This window comes from Sinohyriopsis cumingii, chromosome 8 (genome assembly GCF_028554795.1).
Source record: "Sinohyriopsis cumingii isolate HCF-2022 chromosome 8, ASM2855479v2, whole genome shotgun sequence".
NCBI lineage: Eukaryota > Metazoa > Mollusca > Bivalvia > Unionida > Unionidae > Sinohyriopsis > Sinohyriopsis cumingii.
The window spans coordinates 127096543-127118810 of NC_142968.1; the positions used below are offsets into that span (position 1 = coordinate 127096543).

Consider the following 22268-nt stretch of genomic DNA (forward strand, 5'->3'; position numbering starts at 1 on the left):
TCGAACCTCCACCCTATAACCTGTGGGTACGAAAACGCCCGCTACCGTATTGAATGAGACATCAATTTTTAGAGCTCTTTAGTAAAAGAAGATATGTTTAGTACTCATGGCGGAAAGTTTGGAACAAGTTCTATCGTAAACTTAAACTTTTCTATTTTTTATGGTACCACGGAGTATATATTAATGAAAATTGAGTAAGTTATAAACGTTGATTTTAATCCAATTTGGAAGTGTTGCTTACTTATAAATTTGGCATCAAATAGGCGACATTGCATGCTAGTTGATATGGTAGACTCGTATTTCGACACGTACCATATTACATTTAAGTCATACTTCGAATTCCTGTTATGGCAAAGGCTTCTAGCAGCCTCTTTTACCACTTATATATTTTACTCATCTGAGAGTATTTGGTAACATCTGTGTGTACCCTTTATATTATGACAGAACTACACTGTAAGACTATCAGATGTTATTCATGTTTTGGTGCTACGTCTTTGGCTAAATAACGGCGTTGTGTAGCGTGTTCCGATATTGACTGACATCAGAACGAGAGACAAAATTTTCAAGAATATCTCACACACTTGGCAGCACGTATTGACGCTTTTCTATAAATTGAAGTCAAGTTGATTTAGGTGAACTTTACTTACTCCGATGTATTTTTTTCGAATAATTTCAAATTCTCACACAAGCTTATTTTCAAGTTCCGTTGAGCTTCATTTCAGTTGGTTGGAATGCGATGGAAGCCGTGAATGGCGAATTTGGTTAAGAGGATAAATATCTTGAACAAAACAAAGCTATCTTAACACTTTCTTCAGTATTAGGGGTGCATAGAAGCACCGAAACACCGGAACGGAATGCAAACACCGAAATGCCCTTCATTTATATATACCATAAAGTATATTAGTTATGTATGTATAGTTCATATCTGTGAAATTTAATATTAGTTAATTAACAAAATTACCGCTCCGGTGGCCTAGAGGTTAGAGCGTCCGCCTCGAATGCGGGAGGTCGTGGGTTCGATCCCCGGCCGAGTCATACCAAAGACTTACAAAAATGGTACTAACAGCTGCCTCGCTTGGTGCTCATCATTAAGAGGTTAGTGTTAGGACTGGTTGGCCCGGTGTCAGGATAATGTGACTGGGTGGGACATCATGCTACATGTCTGCGGTATGATGCCCCAGTGCTCGACATCACTATAAACTGCCACATTGCAGACATCGTAGCGATATGACTGAAAAATTGTTAAAGCTACGTTAAAAATCCAAATCACATCACATCACATAGTTAACAAATTAATATGTACTTTCGTAACTGCAAGTGATGCAAGGGGGGCAGAGTGGTCTAAAGTGTTCTCCGTTACAGATCACTGCCATCTCACCTCTGTCTGCGTGGGTTCGAGTCTCAGATTCGGCCAATGTGAGTATGTGAGAAAGCCTGCCAGTAGCTTCTCATGGGTCGTGGTTCTTTCTGGGGGTTTTCCCCGGTTCTTCCTCCACCATTAATACTGGCTGCCATGTATAGCCTATCGTGTGCTGAAAAATGGCGTTAAACCCTACAAAAACAACAAAAACAACAGCACGTCATGCAACATCAGATTAACAAGACTGCATTTTGGCAACAGTTTTGAAAGAAAATAAATGTAATATTAACAGCGTGTATTGCTTTGTATATGAGTTTAATGCTTAGGCTATTAATAATAAACCCATATTAATAATGATTTATTAAGTAGATTATTATGTTGTGGTTATTAATACTTACATTTTTCTTATTATCTTAAGTTCCAGGATGTGAGATTTGCACAAACCAGCAAGTGAAACAGCTGTACAGTTTAAGTGTAACTATCATGAATTAGGGGAATTTATGCATGAAGAATTATTTTAATGGTCTAACTGCAAAGAAACATGCGAGAATGGTGTGTCAGATCATTTATTTACTTATTTTGGAATTTATATCACAACAAATGTTGTTTGCACACGATTCAGAGTAGTTACATTTTCCATATTGATTTCTGTTACTGGTATATACAACAAATGTGCAAGCTAATAGTACATAGTACACCACTGGTTGGTTAATGTATGCTTTCAAGCATATTGACAGTCTTTCAGTAACATTTTGTTCAACCTATTCTGCTATTGGAGGAAGAGTATGGGATACTAGATAGTTGCAGAAATGGGTTTAATACACAAAGACAATTTTTGGATATTTCGAAATGTATTTGTTTCATATAACACATAAATGTTTAAAAAATATTATACAAATAAGGCAAGTCTGACGTGCCCACTTTGAGAGTAAATAAGATTAAATATAGCAACAACATAAATAAACACATCCCAAGTTATATAAATTAAACTGATAAGTCTGTGACCTCAGCATACGACCTCATGAACAAAACATGTTCCTTATAATATATAATTCGTTCCTGAAAATATGCAAAGTAATTAGCACATTGCCGTACTTTTTATTTGAAAGAACAATTGTCTAGGATAGGGTGGTCCAAATGCAGTCCTGGGGTCCCAATGTGGCACATGGGAATCGTTAGTGTAGCCCGCACTTGTAGAATAATTAGTTATATAATTAAAATATAAATCGGCATGCATGGCCCACAAACTTTACATTTTTGGTTCATGTGGCCTGTGGGGTTGAAGAAAATGGACCACCCTATTCTAGTATATACATGTTTATATATACTGCATCACATAACCATAAAATTATAATATAAATCTTATTACTATGAAATTTGAACATGATCAAAAACTATGTAAAAGAAATGCAGGCATTTAAAGACATCAATTTATTAGCAGTCAGATAGTGGATATGCAGCGTATGTGGTTTTGAAATCAGTTTGAAAATAGTGAGCTCATTGAAACAAATTAATAGTATATATAGGTTTATACACAGGATCGCAGAAATTACCATGCGACAAGAGGTGTGTTTGTTGCAATATACCATATCTAAAATTATGCAATTTGTTTGTCTTAACCTTTTTATATGCCACTGTTGGTTGTTTATTTTCCATTTTCTTTGTCCTGGTTACTTTCTGTGTGTCCTCAGAGCCACGATTTCTGACCATCCTTCTGATGATGTCATGTATTTACTGTCTGTAAGAATGAAGCTTCTGAATTTTTGGTACAGTTTTCGTCTTTTTTTTGGTAGTTTGTGCCACCCATTTGTCTTGAAAATTGAAATTGTCTATGACTGTCGGCTAGTCATAATTCACCATTCCCTATTAACACACTTATCAAGTCTTTGAAATGTCCTTCCATCAGTCATAAATTAATTGAAATTAGAATTATTAATAGGCATTTATTATAGGTATACACTTTACCATTGAACTGGTTTTACACACTAAGCCTTTATGTATAAATTCTCAGGTACTTCATCATCATCACATGACTTTATGTACCAATATATAACATTATGTGATGTATTTGGCTACAGAATGTGTCACTTCATGCATTTGGTCTTTTCACACTGGCAAACCCATTTGAATTTTTTCAGAATGAATAAAACACCTTGTTTTGTGCTTTGTCCTTTTAGTCATAATGTTCATGATATCCTTTGTTTCTTTTTTGTTACAGGGTAGATCATGGCCCAAAGTCGTGATGAAGACTTGGCTACCAGACTACATCACTGGGCCATTAATGAAATGCACTACCATTCTCAGGGACGGCATGTCAACACCAAGCTTCCTACTATAGAAGACTTTAAACAGTAAGGCAGATATGTCATTCTGTTTATATTCCAGTAATCATAAAGTTGACACTCTTAGATGTACCTTGGCATTATAAAGCTACTAAAGATTAAATGGTGCAATATCATCTAATGGGCAAGTTCTCTCAATAACCGTTCAGTACGATATCTTGTTGGTTTTATGGGGTTTAATGGCATTTTTCAGCGTATGGTAAGTTATATATTTGGCCATTACATTTATTTTTAAAAAGAAAACCCAGAGAAGATCCCAGGAAGAAATGCCAACCCAAGTGAAGCTGCTGGTAAGCTTTCACATATACCCACTTTGGTTGTGCTGAGACTCAAATTCACATAGAGGTGAGATGTGTGAGTGATCTGTAAAGACAAGTGCCTTAGACAACTCTGCCACTTGGCGACCCACAAACACTTCCAAATCTGCCATCAAGGGCCCTACAAACTCTTCACAATCTGCCATCAAGGGCCCTACAAACTCTTCATATGAGTTCCTGATAATGGTACACTATGAAAATCTGAGGAGAATTTTCACTTTTTGAAATGTATGTAATAAATAACACTCGGATTGCAAATGGGGCTCTATGTTCTAAAATACTGACATAAAAAAAGAAACAGGAAAGCTTGTTGGGGCAGGCTTGGCACTAGTTTTTCATAATCGATTCTTTATTAGACATAGCAAGCCATTGACCTATGGCTATGGATGTGTTTGATTGTTATGTATTGCTTGGTATCTAGTTTTAAGTAAGAATAGATGGCGTAAAGCATTTGGACATAAATTTCTTTTTTAGTCATCATCACTTGCTTTAGAGAAGCAGTGGAACATGAGATATTATTAAGTCATTTCATGGCTAATATTTTAATACAGATGTATACCCAGACAAACAAAACAAACTATTTTTGATCAGAGTAACACTAACACCATGTACACCATGAATAATGTGGTAATTAAAAGTATGTAGAAATAGGATATCATATTACAGTTAATTCTAAGATTACCTAATGTAGCTAACCCTTGTTTCGCAAAACATCTAATTGTGTAAATGGCAAAAATGAAATGGAAAATCTGGACTATGATATAATATGCATTCACTGGATAGAGTTTATATTTGGTATGAGTCTATGCTCTTAAAATGAGTAACAGAAAAAAGTGAAAGACAACAAGCTTTGTAAAATTTAACAAATAATTAATTTCCCTTGAATACAAAGTGAAAATGAGAAAAAAGAACTTATGGTATTGCGAATTAAATACCAAAACAATCCAAGAATTAGAGACACAAGTCCTAGTAATTTAAAGCCCAGAATAAAACTCAGTTCGAATCCTGAAGAAATCCAAAACTGAAGACAATGACATGTCTGTTGTGGCTTATAGAGTGTTGATGGGTCAACAGTCTTTTGTTGAATAACAGGAGTATAATTCCAGGTTTTAATTCAGTATAAATTCCAGTGAATGTCTTTATCCAAGACTTTTATCAGAGCACTTTTATATTTCCAGAGAAAAGAATCACTTGATTTCAATAATTTGAAGAAAATAAGTCAGCCCAACTGGTCACAACATAATACAGACCTGCCAACCCTCACGATTTTGGTGTGAATTTTGTGACTTTTGATAGCAATTCATGGATTTATGCCGCATGCAAAAAAATCATGAATTCCCGAAATCTCAGTCAGCCTAAATCAGGAATAAAATAACATTTATCCCGTTAAGTGGCAGTCGTGATATCAGCAGTGGTCACTGATGCCAATAACAACCCTGTATTGCTAATCACAATTTTAGTAGAACTATATCCAATTGTTACAGTTTGCCCTGTAGCAAGCATTGTTTAGTATTTAGAATAGAAGTTTTACAAATACTCGTGAGGATAACTGGGACCCAACTGATTTATTTTTTAAATGGCACATGTACATGCTCATTGAAACTGTAATTTTAAAAAAAAAAACACTAAATGAAGACACCTTTTTTGAGAATAGGAATGTTTGAGATATTGAATGATTAGTTTATCTGCTCAAGTTAATATTTTTCCATGCATGCGCCGACACCACTAATCATTAACTGTTCGACGTTTCATCTTCTGGATTAATACCATTTCTTAATTAAGCTACACTACACTTAAAATGTTTTCACCTCCAAGGAAAATTGTATTTATTCCATAAAAAGTGAAGCATGGATTGGAATACACCAAAAATTGGCCTTGCATTCAGCCATGAAACACCGATGGACATTAGGCTTTTCACACAGTAGTGTGCTGTGAATTTTAGAATTGTGGAATGTGCACAGATGCTCTTACTGTTTGGTTACAATTTACCTGTCATACGTTTACTATAATATAATAATATTATTATATAGTTCATTTATGACATTAATTGTAAGCAGCGATATGAGCCCCTATGGGCATGTGGCAGAATGTTGAGAAAAAGCACACTGCTAGCAATAAGCATATAGATATTTGGAAAATTAAGAGCACCCCAGCAGATTTCAGCTCTGGAGTACTTTAAGCCACCTACTCGGGTCTCCTGCAACCTACCAGTGCTGAAGCATTGTTTGTGAAGTTTCATGTTGAATATGACGTGCCTTTCTAAGTTGGAGATCAACAACAGTGACAGTGAAAGAGTATTCCTATTGTGAAAAAAAATTAAGACAAACTTTAGTGCCAACTTAGGTGCTGAAAATTTGCAGCAATTTTAGTCATCAAGATTAACCATCTGGCAAGAAGTCTAAACTGTTTTTTTTTTTTTTTAATTACTGTAGCTGAATTGAGGAAGTTCAAGTCTGCCACAGCATCGTATCATGACAAATAGTGTGAAGTTTGTGTATACCAGTAAATTTGGCTGCAAATAATTTTGTACATGTAATCAGTGTAAATAATATGTTTTATTTTGGGAGTTTCATATAATGCAGTACTGATCATAAAAGTTAATGGAGCTGGTGTTATGATATGATTTTTCACTAATTGTATTCAGAGTTCACTAATTTTTATCCCTCTTTTCACTAATTGTGAGTTTGGAGGGTTGGCAGCTCTGCATAGCACAACTTGAAAGTGCTAGATGTTAAAGCACAAATGACCAAGTCCTCACTATAACAAGATTATATAGTTCTTTACTTGACCTCAGGTCACAATTATCATTTTCTGAAGAAAAAACATTACCTGCAAGGTCTTCAGTAGACACGTACCCTCGGGTTTACACGTGTGGAATTTAAAAATGACCCATTTTTGACAAGCAGAAATTTCACCTTGTGCTTCTTTTTGATGCACGTAGATTTGGACTGGAACATCAGACTTAATTACCCTTGTCGCTTCCAGCTTAGTTTCTTACCAAGAGTGCACTGTCAATAACAAATTTACTGTAGGAGGCACTGATTGACATCTGCTTGACAGTAATTTAGATCTTGATGGCCAATAATATTGCACCAATGGAAGATTTACATGAACTGGGTGGAGCTAAAAGTTCACTGAAGTCAGGCTTAGGTTCAACTGACTTTGGTTAGATTGTTTTGAGGTTACGTTTGAAGTTTATGATAGAGGAAAAGGAAACAATTATGACACAAATTGACTGCCTTTTGATCACATATCAGAATTGGTATCTTTGGACATCAAATTATAATCAACTGGTCAGAACTGGAGCATATTATGGCAGCTTGTGAAGCTGGTTGTCAGTGGATGTGGACCAACTTGAATTGTTTTATTGGCAAGTTGCTTCATTTAGCTGGATGTTTAAAAGTTCTGAATCATTTATGACTTCACTAGATTCATTTCTGATTTAGTATCAGCATTTGTTTGATTGTGCTTTAAATTATAATCTGTTAGACAAAACGGGAATATATGATTTCTCGCTAATCCAGTTTTCGGCGTGGGATTGTTTTATTGCCAATTAATTTGCTTAGATCGGCAAAACGTTGAAAACATTGAATGTTTTAATTAACGGATCATTCAGAAAAGAAATGAACGGACATAACACTCACTGCTTACATCTGAACTTTAAAATCACAATGGAGCAAAGAAGTATATTTTCTACTCCCTCTCTGTCTCGGAAACGAATTGGCAGTTATGAATTTTCTGACCCTGCGACTCCAAAGAAACAGAATGATAATGTCAGCTTTGAGGAGAAGAAGAAGAGTCGATCTCTGAAATATGTTAGAAAATTTAAAGACGAGTGGAAAAGTGAACTGACAATTCTGTGATGTTCATCATTGATATTTGAATAATGTATAACCTTCATAGTTGTATGGGTGTATTTTTCCATATAAAATGTTCTGAGCAGTTGATATTAGAATATGCTGAAAAGTTGAAAATATAAAAAAGTATAAAATAATCCTCTGTCTGTTTCATAAAAAATATACTCACAGTAACATATAGTTAGGAAGAGAAACTCTTTTGCAAAAATGAGATTGTATATTTCTAACAAAATCGTGCATATTTATTTCTCATTATTCAGCACGAGACAATAAATCTTAAACATCATTTTAAAACTAATAAACAATTAAATTAATATACATAACACCATCTTGTTGGAAGCTCAAGATAGTGATGACTTAAGCATGCATGTCCATCTGTTCATCTGTCCACATCCTATATTAAGGTTTTCATCCTATATTATGGTCTACATCCTATATTAAGGTTGGAGTTAAAATTTTTAGATTAAGCTTACTGTGAATGTTTTCTTACTCAGTTGCTAAAATAAAGGCTGGCACTATAAAACAGGGTGTCATCGTATTTATTAAATGTGTGAAGTTTAAGCACTGTTAAACTACCAGTGTACAAGAAATCAGCCATGAATTTCTAAATTATTCCAACATAGGAGCCAGGGATCATCCTGGGCTTCGCCAATGTTGCAAATTGCGATTTTTTTTTTCCTTATTGGCAACAAAAATATTCCATCTGGTGATTGTTTTGGCGACAGACGTTTTGGTTATTTAATTTGTACATACAATCATGGATTTGGACTGGATAAATTAAAAGGGAGAACGAAAGGAAGCCGCAAACTTGACTAATCAATGCATTGGAATCAATCTGTTACACAAACGATCCTTTGTTCGTATTGACAACCCCATCTTTACAGTGCATTGTTGCATCATAATCTGCTTATGTTGACATCTGGGCTGAGTACTGTATGCTGTGATACAGTCAATCATGCTACCGAACTATACCTACAACTGACCGACTTCTGAAGATGCGAATAGAACAGATACAATTAATTGAATGGCTAATCCTTCTGTTGTTATTTTTACATATACTAATACAATAGTTTTGCTGAACCTTCATAGAAAACTGATAACCTTTGAAATACCGACTACTGTTCATAAATACAAAGCAAATGGAAAAAATCTCAATCACAATTATATCTGTCGCTAGTGCAACATTATCATGAGCAAACGGAAGTTAGACGTTGCGTGTTCATCATCTCATCCTAAGTTACAAAAATTAACAGCGTTTGGATTTAGTGCAAATTCATCAGACAATACAGTCACTGAACCCGATGATAAACCTTGCAGTCCAACATCATCTACATGTAGTGCTTCAAGTGCAACACCACATTATGATGAATAGGGCAAAAATTCCTTAAAATTTCTAGACAGTTGGAAACTTGGGCGTCCGTGGCTGAGATATGATATAAAGTTAAAACAGATGTTCTGTGATGTATGTATCAAGGCATAGTTCGTCAATTCATTTACAACTGGCTGTGATATTTTGAAGAAGGAGTGTATCACCAAACATGAATCCAGGCGGGGTAAGTAATATTTGTGCATTTTACTCATTGATCTTTTTCTTTTGCCATCAATCCCGTGTTACGGCTGCAGAGACTTAAACTCCGCAACAAGAAATAGCAAAAAAAACAAGTTTTGCATAATTAAAATAATTTTTTATTTCTCAAAATACAGGAGTGAAAGAATCCCTAAATTGCGTATGAATTTATGCTTATATATATAGTCCAATATTGCCAGGTGTTGACTTGTGTAAGTTTCATTCGTGGGAATGGAGATCCTATTTTGCTTGTCGAGAAAATTTATACAGCATTCAGTGATCATTCTTGAGATTTAGGAAGCAATTCACTACAAGCTTTGTGAAGCTAGCCATAAAAGGGGGAGGTGCATTTAATTACGGAATGCATGCAATCGACGGTCGCATTATACGTCACTTAGCTTACATTGCAATGTACGATCATAGGGTTTTATTATTATTAAAATGTCAACTAAAGTTGATAATGCATTTTTTTTCAGGTAACAACAGTCATACATGTGCACAAACTGTGATGCGGGATGCCAACACCATGGAAGCAGCGAAGATCACTGCCATTAGTAAAAGGAAAAATGCTATTATTAGTGCTATGCGGAACACTTTCTTTGCGGCTTACTACAACCTGGCTAATACAATTGTCCCAAAGCTGCACCAGTTGTGTATCACACAGGTATTGAGAATATTATATTATAGCTTGTTAACAGTAATATTCTATGAATTTAAATGACAGTAACATAGGGAAAAACACGTGTACAACCTTAATATATTCAATGAGATGTTACTGTAGTACACCGTGATTGTTGTATAAATGCCAATTTTTTGTTAATCATATATATATATATATATATATATATATATATATATATATATATATATATATATATATATCAGAACATGTATAATTATAAATGAAATATTTATGGCATACAAAATTAATGATTATTTCTATTTCAGGGCGCCACCCAACTCTCAGACCTCAAAGTAGATAAGCACACATCGTATGACAGTCACAAAAGCACCAGTGAGTTTCAGCAGTCGTTGGCCGATGTAATAGTTGATGAGATGGTTACCGAGGTCAAGGAATCTTGTGTTTACAGTGTCATGCTTGATGAGAGCACAGATGTTTCAGTACATCAGAATTTGATTGTTTATGTTAGGTACTTAACTAGTTTGGTTGGCAGTGTTGAACCAGTGACACAATTTCTAGGTATTCGTCAGCTTCAAACCACAAACGCAGAATCTATATATTCAGAGTTGTTAGGTTTGATTAAGTCATTTGGTTTTAGTCTGGACAGTCTGATTGGTGTATCAACGGATGGTGCTGCAGTTATGTTGGGTTGCAAGAGTGGTGTTGTTACCAGGTTGAAGGAGGCTACTAAAGGTTTGCTTGCAACTCACTGCATTGCACATAGGTTAGCTCTGGGTACAGGTGCTGCAGCTGACGAGGTTAGATACATGGTCAAGTTTCAAGATATACTGAATAATATGTACAAGTATTTTGCATATTCCCCCCGTAATATGTGTAGACTTGAGGCAATTCAGTCAGTGTTGGAGTCTTCTCACACTCGCTTGCATCAGGTATTCCACACAAGGTGGCTGAGTTTTGAAGGTAGTGTACAGGCAGTTGTTGATAATTTTCAAGCTCTAGTTAGTTTCTTTTTAGAAGACAAGTCTGCAAAGGCTCTTGCACTGTATAAGCCCATTGCTTGTTTCAAATTTGTTTATACAGCACACTACATGGCTGACATTCTGAGGCCTTTGGCAGTTCTGTGTCAAGCTTATCAGAGATCTGATATTGACTTTACCGAGGTTAATCCCCTTCTCCACTCCACTGTTGAGCTTCTTGAAAGTCTGAGGTTCGATTCTGGTAGTAACATTTCTAGGTTTCTTTCTGAGATTCCAGCAGAACCAAGTTTAGATTCAGGTTTGTGTACTTTTGAGTACAAAGGCCATACAACTAGCGATGGTGCTAAGCAAAGGTCGGAGGCTGCATCATCTTGTGCCAAATTTATAGATATTGTTATAGATAATCTAAAAGCAAGGTTCACGGAGGAGGGTGATTCGATAGTTTTGAGTGCTCTAACCAAGTTGTTTGATCCCTGTTTGAATGGTTCACAGGCTAACAGTTCCATTCTTTCAGAGGTTTCAGGTATTGTTTCAGATTACTTGTCTACTTGTGGGTTTGGTAATCAGTCAGAGGTTAGTCAGGAGTTGGCTGGCTTTGTGGTTTATGCTAGGGTTCAAGTTCTCAGGAATGGTAAGGTGTATAGAGGTGTTAAGGACTTGATTCAGTTGGCAGTGAGATCCAGGGCAACATACCCTTGCGCATCTGCGGCTGCTGAGAGACTACAGGTGTCGCCTGTCAGCACTGTAGACTGTGAACGTGGATTCAGTAAGATGAACCTCATAAAAACTGACATCAGAAGTAAACTCTGCATCTCATCTCTCGAGAATTTAATGAGAATCAGCATGCACAGATGTGAAAAATTAGACTTTGAAACTGCATTCAACAAGTGGGCAGCCCTAAAATCGTGACGGATCTTCATGTAACACTTTGTAACATTTTGTTAATGCTTGTTGTAATTAAAGTATTAACTAACCCATCTTTTGTAATTTTCATTGCCTGTTACATTAATAGACTAAATTAACACTTGGAAAAATGTACACTACTTGTTCTGGCGACACTTTTTGAAAATTGGCGACAAAATATTGAGGTTGGCGAATTTTTGGGCGACAGCTTTTTAAAAGCTAGGACTGTCCCTGTAGGAGGTTTCCCATCTCCTTATAGATTTTGCTGCATCCGTTATGTATAAGTGTTGCTTCCAGTTGTTATTATGTTAGGGCTGTCAGTTGTACTGAATCTGCTCAATCATCATTTGTGTGTGTGTGATAGAGAGAAAGAGAGAGGATGTATATATAAATTAAAGTATTGCAAAGTTGAGAATTAATTTTCTTTAGGAATATACCATGTGTTGATATGAAAGTGCTGTTACACTAAGAAAGAGAAAGAGAGAGATTCACTTCTTAATTTAACCCACTCTTATGACAGCAGTGTGAAATGTATGTGACTTTGGAATCTAATAATCAAGACCTTTATCCAATATGCACTTTGGACCCGGTAGTAATCTTATCTTTTTTTCCTCATCAGTTCGTTTTGTTTCGTTAAAACAGCTAGTTTCCGAGGTAGGCCAGTGAACATTAAAAGTTTGATCCCATGTATTTTTTCCTCAAATGTTTGACAATGCAGAAGTTATGATCTGTTAAAATTAATGCTGAGAAATTTTATTTCCAATATTTTTGGCAAGTTGCAGTTATTAATTATCATTGAAAACCTCACAACTTGTGCTCTATAATTTATAATCAATGGGAAATATTTGTTAATTTTTGGTAATAATGACTTTCAACCTCTCAAATGTACAGCTCCACTCAGAATAATACCTGATCACTTGGTAGTAAAGATCAGAAAGCTAACTTGGTAGCACACTGGCATTTTTTGGCTGTTTCGTTGCCATATATAACCAAAAATTGGTACACTACTTGTGTCACGAGAATGGCTGTGATAATATTGCTCTATCTGATGATATTGCATTCAAATCAGTCAGATGTAGGCACTAGAAATTAAAAGAACTAAATACATCTATTTAGTAGGCCACTGACAGTTGTGGAAAATGAAAAATTAAAAAAAAAAACCAGGATCCAAAGGACCCAGAACATACAGTAGAAAAAAATACAATATGAGATAGTGCTTAGGCACAACCGATACAAGTTACCCCCTCCAAAGTACTTAATTAAAGAAAACAAACAAAAATATACAATATGAGAAAGCACACAGGCACAGCCCATACAAGCTACCCAAAAAATTACTTAATGAAAGAAAATAAACAAAAATTAAAAACTGTAACGAATAGCATTCACCTTGAATAAATACACTAAGCCTACGGGTACAACTACAATTAGGAAGGTGTGCCAAACTAATGGTCTGAAAAGATTATAAGAGGGATGCCCTCACCCCCCCCACCAAATAAACCCCCCAAAAACTAGCTGAACATTATATGATGTATTAAAAATGAGAATTTAAAACAACTTGAGTTGTGAAGAAAGTTTTTCAAAAACTATATTTGCTGTCATGTATTAAAGAATGCGTTATAAAAGCTTTTAAAGAAATCAATTTAGAGTCTGCATGTTAATAGTAAAGGAAAGTTATGATGTACATAAGACTTAGTAATGAAGCTGGCAAAAAGAAAAGTTTATGTACCGGTAGTCTGAGTCTGAAATAACCCTAAAAGTCATTAATTCCATGTGTGAAATCCTAACTTTTTTAACATTATTTTTTATTTTGAAAGAAAAATACATATTTCTTTCATTTACATGATGTGATGAAGTCGATAACAAACCTGCAGATGGATTTTGTGTCAGTTATTACATTTGTCACATGTATAGAGATACTTGTATTCATCAAATTTATTCTTGCAACCAATAGTAATTGCTTGTAGAAATGTTTACATAAAAATCTATAAGACATCTGCCTTTCAGCAATTTTCAGATGAGATACATGTAACTAGTTTTGCATTAGTTTGACTTCATTGCATAAACAGTATTCTCTTCACCCTAAAACATGACAAATATAATTGTTCTACATTATCATAATTATTATTTTACCTTCATAATTAAAACAACTTGATAACATTGAGTTCTTTGAACAATGAATGCTGTATTTAGTTGGATAAAAGATTCTGCCAAAAATATTATTTTAAACCTTTCAAGCACTAACATTACTTTTTGGTTGCTCTGGCAACCAAAGTAAATTTATAATTATTTATCAATTTTCAGTATGACTAGTATTTGTTCCTTATCAGTGAACTATATAAGTGAATATAATTATGTTTTATATAGAGAAATTTGTGGATAATAACTACATAAATATTGCACCATCTAAATATTATACCATACTGAAATGTATAGACATGTTTGACAATAAAGTTGTAATTATCTAGCATAGGCCTAAAAGTAATGAACTGAGGATATGTAATGTGTAGAAACAAATTGACTGTCCATGTACACATTCAGAATAACTATATTTGATGGAAAATTATACACTATATTCGACTTATTTAGTCAAAAATTACTTTTCCACCCATTTCTCTATTTGGTTGCTATGAAAACCATGAATACGTATCAATCTCACCGACATTTTTAGTGTTTGCAATCTGTATGCATATAAGCATCACTTTATGCAATTTCACAGCAATCTGATTATAAATACTAGTTTTGTAGTTGTTATATGGACTTGGCCCAAAAAGTCTATTGTTCTGAAACAATTCAGGATACACAGAGAGGATAGTTAGAAACAAATCAGCACTGGTTTCAAGGTCATCCCAAAACAACACAGCACTACCAGTGTTAATTTCAAGTTATCATGGCCGATTTGCCATCTTGTTTTATAAACAGGTGTTAGCTTCCAGTTATCTCAGTAAGTATCATTTAGAATGTTTATCATTGCAAAACAAAAGTTCAATCAAAGTTGACATCAGTTCCCATTGTATGAAAATCCCACAATACATCTCATGAAGAATTTGCTAATTGATTAGTGGGTATGCAGGTACATAGGTATAGTCTTTCAGGTCAGCAAGAATGACAAAATGTATTCTATGGTACTGATTATAATGTTTTGATGCTTAAGGTAAAATTTCCAAGAGTCAAACAGATGCATATCATGGAATGCACATTCATCAGTTTTCGGTCAGATATACAATTCACAGCTCAAAACCAGGGTTAAAAGGAAACCCTCAGTTTCTTCTTTATTCTGCTGTTGATATCATGTACTGAATTTTCATTGAGAATTCAGGATTGCTTCCTTTCCATTTGGTATAAATTATGGACAAGGACAACCAGTCTGGGGCCCTGGATGGCTGAGTGGTCAAAGGAGCTTGCATTTATCAGTCACTGCCATATCCTCTCTGTCTGCTTGGATTCAAGTGTTGGGCTTGGTCAGTGTGGTTATGTGAGAATGTGTGCCAGTAGCTCCCCATGGGTTGCTGGTTCTTTCCAGGTTTTTCTGGGTTCTTCCTCCACCAGATATACTGGTTTCCATGTATAGCCTAGCATGTGCTGAAAAATGGTGTTAAACCCATAAACCAAAATAAACCAAACTACTTTACCGCATATAAAAATATAGAATCCCTCATGTATAGATATTTGTCTGAGTATATATTCATTATAATAAAAGGACACACAAGTTGAATAAATACCAAAACATATAAACGACATGAAGAACATAGATTACTATGGAAATGAATAAATCAGTCATTATCACCAGTGGCATTTCTGGGTGTGGCATCATTGGAAGAGTAAGGAAGTTGATTCATTTCATCTCTTGAGCACATGGATGTAGTCAGCATAGTCTAGCCCTGTGTTTGTTACATTTCTATACATATCTTAATTGTCCAGTAAGCAAAACCTTTCAGAATCAGCTTAGACTTAAATGAGGATTAAAATAATGATAACAAGTTTTAGTGCAGAATTTTCATTTCAAGATTCATTAAAGATAATGAAGTAACAGTTATCTCAATATGTGACACTTTTGCACCTGTTTTTTAAGTTGATTTGTGTTGCAGGATCTGCAGAGGTCAAGCTGTTGATATCTTGAAATGGATCACCACCAATGTGCATTCAGCTCAGTAAGTACAAGACTAACAATGCTAGCATTTGTATTATGAGACAAATAATGATATTTGTTTAGTTTGAGATTTATTAAAGATGGCACATAATATTTTTATGGAAATCATAAATGGGATAGAAATCATCATGAATGTGCACTGTTTTAAATTGTTAATAGCCATTAATATTAACAAACTGATCCCAGCATAAATGAATACAAAATTTAAATCAAGAAAGTTTTGAATGACAAATCACACTATTGTTAATGAACAAACTGATGTGCAACAAACAATGATGTAATGCCTCGTTCATCATTTACCTGTCATGTGAATGTCAAGCATAGCATCAGTCATTATGGCTAGTATGTTGCATTTTCATATTTAAAGAAAATAAATATATGGTAATGAATGTAAAATCTATATTAAAAAACAAAGATCACAGTAGAAAGGATGATTCACCATTTATACTGAAAGTTGTGCCATGGGTAGAAAGTGACAAAAATATACAACTCATCTAAATAATGATAAATCAGTTTGAGTGTTAGAGTCTTAGTAAGGTATCTGGAATGAGACATCTGTTTGACTAGTTTCAAAGGACTGACTAATCAGGTGTCATGAATTCTTAGCTAAGAGTTAGTTTGAGCATAAATATGTATATATACCATGCATACCAGAATGAGCATAGATATGTATCTATACCATGCATACCAGAATGAGCATAGATATGTGTCTATACCATGCATACCAGAATGAGCATAAATATGTATCTATACCATGCATACCAGAATGAGCATAGATATGTGTCTATACCATGCATACCAGAATGAGCATAAATATGTATCTATACCATGCATACCAGAATGAGCATAAATATGTATCTATACCATGCATACCAGAATGAGCATAGATATGTGCCTATACCATGCATACCAGAATGATCATAAATATGTATCTATACCATGCATACCAGAATGAGCATAGATATGTGCCTATACCATGCATACCAGAATGAGCATAAATATGTATCTATACCATGCATACCAGAATGAGCATAAATATGTATCTGTACCATGCCTACCAGAATGAGCATAGATATGTGCCTATACCATGCATACCAGAATGAGCATAAATATGTATCTATACCATGCATACCAGAATGAGCATAGATATGTGCCTATACCATGCATACCAGAATGAGCATAAATATGTATCTATACCATGCATACCAGAATGAGCATAAATATGTATCTATACCATGCATACCAGAATGAGCATAAATATGTATCTATACCGTGCATACCAGAATGAGCATAAATATGTGTCTATACCATACATACCAGAATGAGCATAAATATGTATCTATACCATGCATACCAGAATGAGCATAAATATGTATCTATACCATGCATACCAGAATGAGCATAAATATGTATCTATACCGTGCATACCAGAATGAGCATAAATATGTGTCTATACCATACATACCAGAATGAGCATAAATATGTATCTATACCGTGCATACCAGAATGAGAATAAATATGTGTCTATACCATGCATACCAGAATGAGCATAAATATGTATCTATACCGTGCATACCAGAATGAGCATAAATATGTATCTGTACCATACATACCAGAATGAGCATAAATATGTATCTATACCGTGCATACCAGAATGAGAATAAATATGTGTCTATACCATGCATACCAGAATGAGCATAAATATGTATCTATACCGTGCATACCAGAATGAGCATAAATATGTATCTATATACTGTGCATATGATAATGAGCATAAATAGATCTTTTTATCGGCTTCTGTGGAAAGAATATGGCCTCTTGTCCACTTTGTGAAAACAATAGGACCTCTTCCCCAACCCACAGATTTCAGTTCCAACAGAAAAGTCTTTCTTAAATAAAACCCCACAAAATAGTTTCTTAAAATGATAAATGAATTCTTGCTTAAAGCCTTTAAAAACTTTAATATTAATTTGATGGTTGTTTATTTAATGCATCTCCTTGTTTAACAATGATTTTTACTAACATTTTGATACATTATTTAAAACTTAATGAGTCAGTAACATTTGGTAGAGCAAGTTTTGAAAAAATTTAATTTCAAATACAAATAATTACTTCTGAGTCACTAATTAAGCATAGCTTGGTCTGATTTCAGGTTTTTCTTGTTTGTTACAGGACTGTGAAGAAAGTGAAGGGAAATCTTGCTCTGTATCCTTTGGAATGTTTTCTTTTACATCTTATGGGCCAGAGAGACTGATGTATGTCAGGTTTACTTTGTGAACTGTGGTCCTAAGTTTTTGATGAAGAAAAATCATTTTTAGACCCCTCACATAACCAAAATGCTTTGTTATGCACCACCATGACAGTGGTAAGGCAAAGATGTTACTCTTATCCATCTATCCATATGCACATGCATCTTAATTTTAACTTTTACTTTTCTGGTACTTTGTCAGGACATCATTGTTTTATGAACACCTTTATAGTTTTCTTATAGGTTTTGTCACTAAATTATTTCTCTTTTTGAACACATACCCCAGTCACATTAGCAGTAGGGAAATAAGTCTGCTGCCTTCTGAATCCAGACTATTAAAAGACAAAATTTGTCTTTTCTGTCTTTATCATATTGACAGAGGGCAATAACTTTAGTCCATTACCTCCCCTAGGTGTCACTCTTATTGTTGTTGTTGTAGGGTTTAACGCCATTTTTCAGCACACGATAGGCTATACATGGCGGCCAGTATTAATGGTGGAGGAAGAACCCGGGAAATCCCCGGAAAGAACCACCGACCCTCGAGAAGCTACTGGCAAGTTTTCTCACATGTCCACATTGGCCGAATCCGAGACTCGAACCCATGCAGACAGGTGAGATGGCAGTGATCCGTAACGGAGAGCGCTTTAGACCACTCGGCCACTCGGGGCCCCGTGTCACTCTTAACTTTACTTATGTACAACAACATCATAGGAGGCACCCCCTGTCAATGCAAGCCAAATCTTTGTTAAATTCTAACCATCCATACTGGATTTTGGATGTATTTAGATTAATTTTATCTGGTGGTAATTATTATTTTTTTAATTTTGCTAGATGTTATATGAAATTGTTCATTTTATCAAACTTGCTCAATTTTAGACTCCATGATGCAACATGCTATCATTGATGAATGATGTTATTCACTGCTTTGTGCACACTGTCTATTACTAGCTCACCCATTTTAGCAAATTATTAATACACTGCATCATTAATTTATACATATTTGTTCATCTTGATGGGCATATGACTACACAAATATATTATGATGGAAATTTTAGTAATAGATCCATCTGTCCTAATACGGCTACATACAATTACAGTTACTGGGACCTTAAATGATAGATCCATTCATCTTGATGGGTATATGACTACACAAATATATTTTGATGGAAATTTTAGTAATAGATCCATCTGTCCTAATATGGCTACATACAATTACAGTTACAGGGACCTTAAATGATAGATCCATTCATCTTGATGGGCATATGACTACACAGATATATTATGATGGAAATTTTAGTAATAGATCCATCTGTCCTAATATGGCTACATACAATTACAGTTACTGGGACCTTAAATGATAGATCCATTCATCTTGATGGGCATATGGCTACACAAATATATTATGATAGAAATTTTAGTAATAGATCCAGCCAGACTGCCCACATTCATTTCTCCAGTCCAAGTATCAGATGCATTGGCTGTGGATATGCTTATGATCAGTGTTGGGGCCAGCCATATCCATTCTCCATCCTAGTACCAAAAGATATTCAAATAGTGAGGGGTCACAAATGCAAAGTAATTCAGTCAACTGCCAACAAGTGGAACAAGATGTGGGTGAATGATCTGCTAGATGTTCTCAGGAAAATTCCTCTGAGACCATGCCTGCCTAAACAACCATAGTTGCAGCTGTTTCATCTCAGACAGGTTACTCTTGTCTTTTGAAGAAAAAATGTAAGCCTTATGTTGTGGATAGATTATTACAAGCTAGGTGGTCCACCACTTTGAAGGTGTACAAAGGGCTTTCAGGGACTGATGCTATACCAACAGCACCTTTCTTTTGAGTGCATCAGTTTCACAATTGGCTAACTTCTCTGACCTTTCAAGGAGAGAAATTAGCTCCACTAATAATACAACTGTTGTTCCATGGTCTCAGGCATCATGATAGAGTGTGATAGGTCACAATAAGGGTTTATCAAACCTATTTGTCAGTTTTGACTGGAATAGCCCAAAATCTCTGACCCTCTTTCCATTGTGGGAGTTCACATGACTCAATTAAATCATTGCAGACCATAGCCAACACCTTCTGTCATACAAAAGATGTTTCTTAATAGCTGTAGCTTCACTATGCATTGCTACATGACCATTTGGCAGGCTTGAACTATCTCCAGTTCATGTCAGATGGTTCTGTGATTCTGATGACACAACCCAGCGTCATAGCACAGAACATGTTGCTCACAGCAGACAATGAGAGAGTGGTCATCTATCAGCACAGCCTTATCATGGTCTGAGCAGCACTTTTACTGGGTTGATCAGAGAATTTTACTTGGTAAGAAAAAATCGTTTGGTTCCTTTTTTTGTTTGGCTACTGTTATCATGGCTTATATGACTGTTGGTTGCATTTGTCACATATTAGGAGTGAAGTTTATTCTCATATAGGGTACAGAACCTTTATTCCCATGAAGGAGGCAATGGTAGAAGTAGGATTCTCAGGATTGCATCATCTTATAATGTTAATGTGATTGGGAAACATAGTCAAAGGAGTAAGCACATTTTTTTAGCAAATTACATTTCCTTGAAAATAGTTACCCAATCACATTACTTTTGAACCCTCCCACACTTCCCTGCAAATGTGAGCATCTTCACTGAGGTGTCACTTATGCTAAAATTTGGTAAACATCTCTAGCCACCTAGCAGTGGTAAGGGGAGTCATAGAAATTGTTGGGAAGAGTTTCTTTCCTTTGTCTTTATAGTAGATAGAGAGAAGAGAAATATTTTTCATTTTCTGCAATTGCTGGATTTGAGAGGTAGCAGAACTTCTTTCCTAATGTTAATGTGATTAGATAAGCATATTTGGAGAAACGGAAAAAATTGATTTTTTGGTGTGGGACCTGAAAATATAAATCCACATGCAAACTTAACATTTTAGTATAGGCTGATGAATACATGAAGCTGAAAAAATTCTTCATTTGGTCAAGAAGTAAAATCACAGAAACTAAGTTTTGCTATTGCATGGAAGAATTTATATGATGCAGCTAAAAGTAAGTTTTGTGGATTAGAGGTAACGATGATCAAAAAATATTGTCTTGAATACAAATGAAAACTATTTCAAGGAGTTTTTTCTTAATTTTTGGGTCACATTGATCCAATTGAAGTGTAGCATGCAAAGCTTTGACAACCATACACCTTTAAAATTTATTGGAAGTCAAACTGAGAGTGTTAGAGATATGGCGAGATATATACTATATATAAATGAATATTCAGATGTAGATAAAGATGCATAAGTAAATATAAAGCACTAGGTCTACTCATAAATGTTGATAACATGGATGTGATTGAGATGTTAGTGTAAATAACTAGTGACTGTACAAGTTAGCAATATTTTTGTCTCAAGAAAAGATAAAAACAAAAAGTTGAATATGAACTGTTTGGTGTACCTCTGGTTATCTGTATTAATGTCTGACCTTCACTCCTTTCAAAAACTTCATGTAAAGTATCAGTTATGATTTTGAAGTTGTTGAAAATTCTTAACTTGACATAAGGAAAGGTGAGAGGATACAACCATCATACAAGGTCAAATATGGACAGGAGGAAAAATATAACAAGGAAAAGTCAGAACTACTGGAGAACAGATCAGAATTATCACAAGAGGTGAACTATGTCCTGAGAGATATCAGTCACCTTGACAAAGACATGGAAAGGTTACAGAAGGATATTGCAGAGACAGGTTAGTAACTGATTGAATCTTTGCTTCCATTGTTGCACCTTGAGGGAAGTCCAGGGGACATTCTCCCACCCCAGATTGCCAGTGTTCCATTAAATTAAACAAACCAATATATTCATCATTATTGGGGGATATAGGTACATAATGTGCCCCACAACAACTCAACCAAGGTGCAACACTCACTTC

The 22268-nt window shown here is 35.0% G+C and overlaps 2 protein-coding genes across 2 annotated transcripts in view; both read left to right on the top strand.

The window, feature by feature from the left end:
- The first annotated feature begins 98 nt into the window (after window positions 1-98).
- Window positions 99-22268, top strand: part of LOC149794611 (uncharacterized) — a 90174-nt gene continuing 68004 nt past the window's right edge. Inside the window, exons 1-5 of the mRNA XM_089968896.1 lie at window positions 99-194; window positions 3579-3711; window positions 16052-16114; window positions 18286-18318; window positions 21901-22085. Of these exons, the coding sequence (XP_089825022.1) occupies window positions 3587-3711; window positions 16052-16114; window positions 18286-18318; window positions 21901-22085 (406 nt within the window). The 5' untranslated portion in view covers window positions 99-194; window positions 3579-3586. The remainder of the gene's footprint in view (window positions 195-3578; window positions 3712-16051; window positions 16115-18285; window positions 18319-21900; window positions 22086-22268) is intronic.
- Window positions 9693-12401, top strand: LOC149794612 (zinc finger protein 862-like). Its single transcript, XM_089968897.1, has 2 exons — window positions 9693-10107; window positions 10392-12401. The coding sequence occupies exons 1-2, from the start codon at window positions 9805-9807 to the stop codon at window positions 11970-11972; spliced, it is 1884 nt and encodes a 627-aa protein (XP_089825023.1). The 5' UTR covers window positions 9693-9804; the 3' UTR covers window positions 11973-12401.

What these genes read in the sequence shown, in the direction of transcription:
- LOC149794612 (XM_089968897.1), top strand. Translation starts at nt 9,805, where the DNA reads ATGCATGCAATCGACGGTCGCATTATACGTCACTTAGCTTACATTGCA. An exon ending in ACCAGTTGTGTATCACACAG is followed by an intron (nt 10,108 to 10,391) that starts GTATTGAGAATA and finishes TTTCTATTTCAG; the next exon opens with GGCGCCACCCAACTCTCAGA.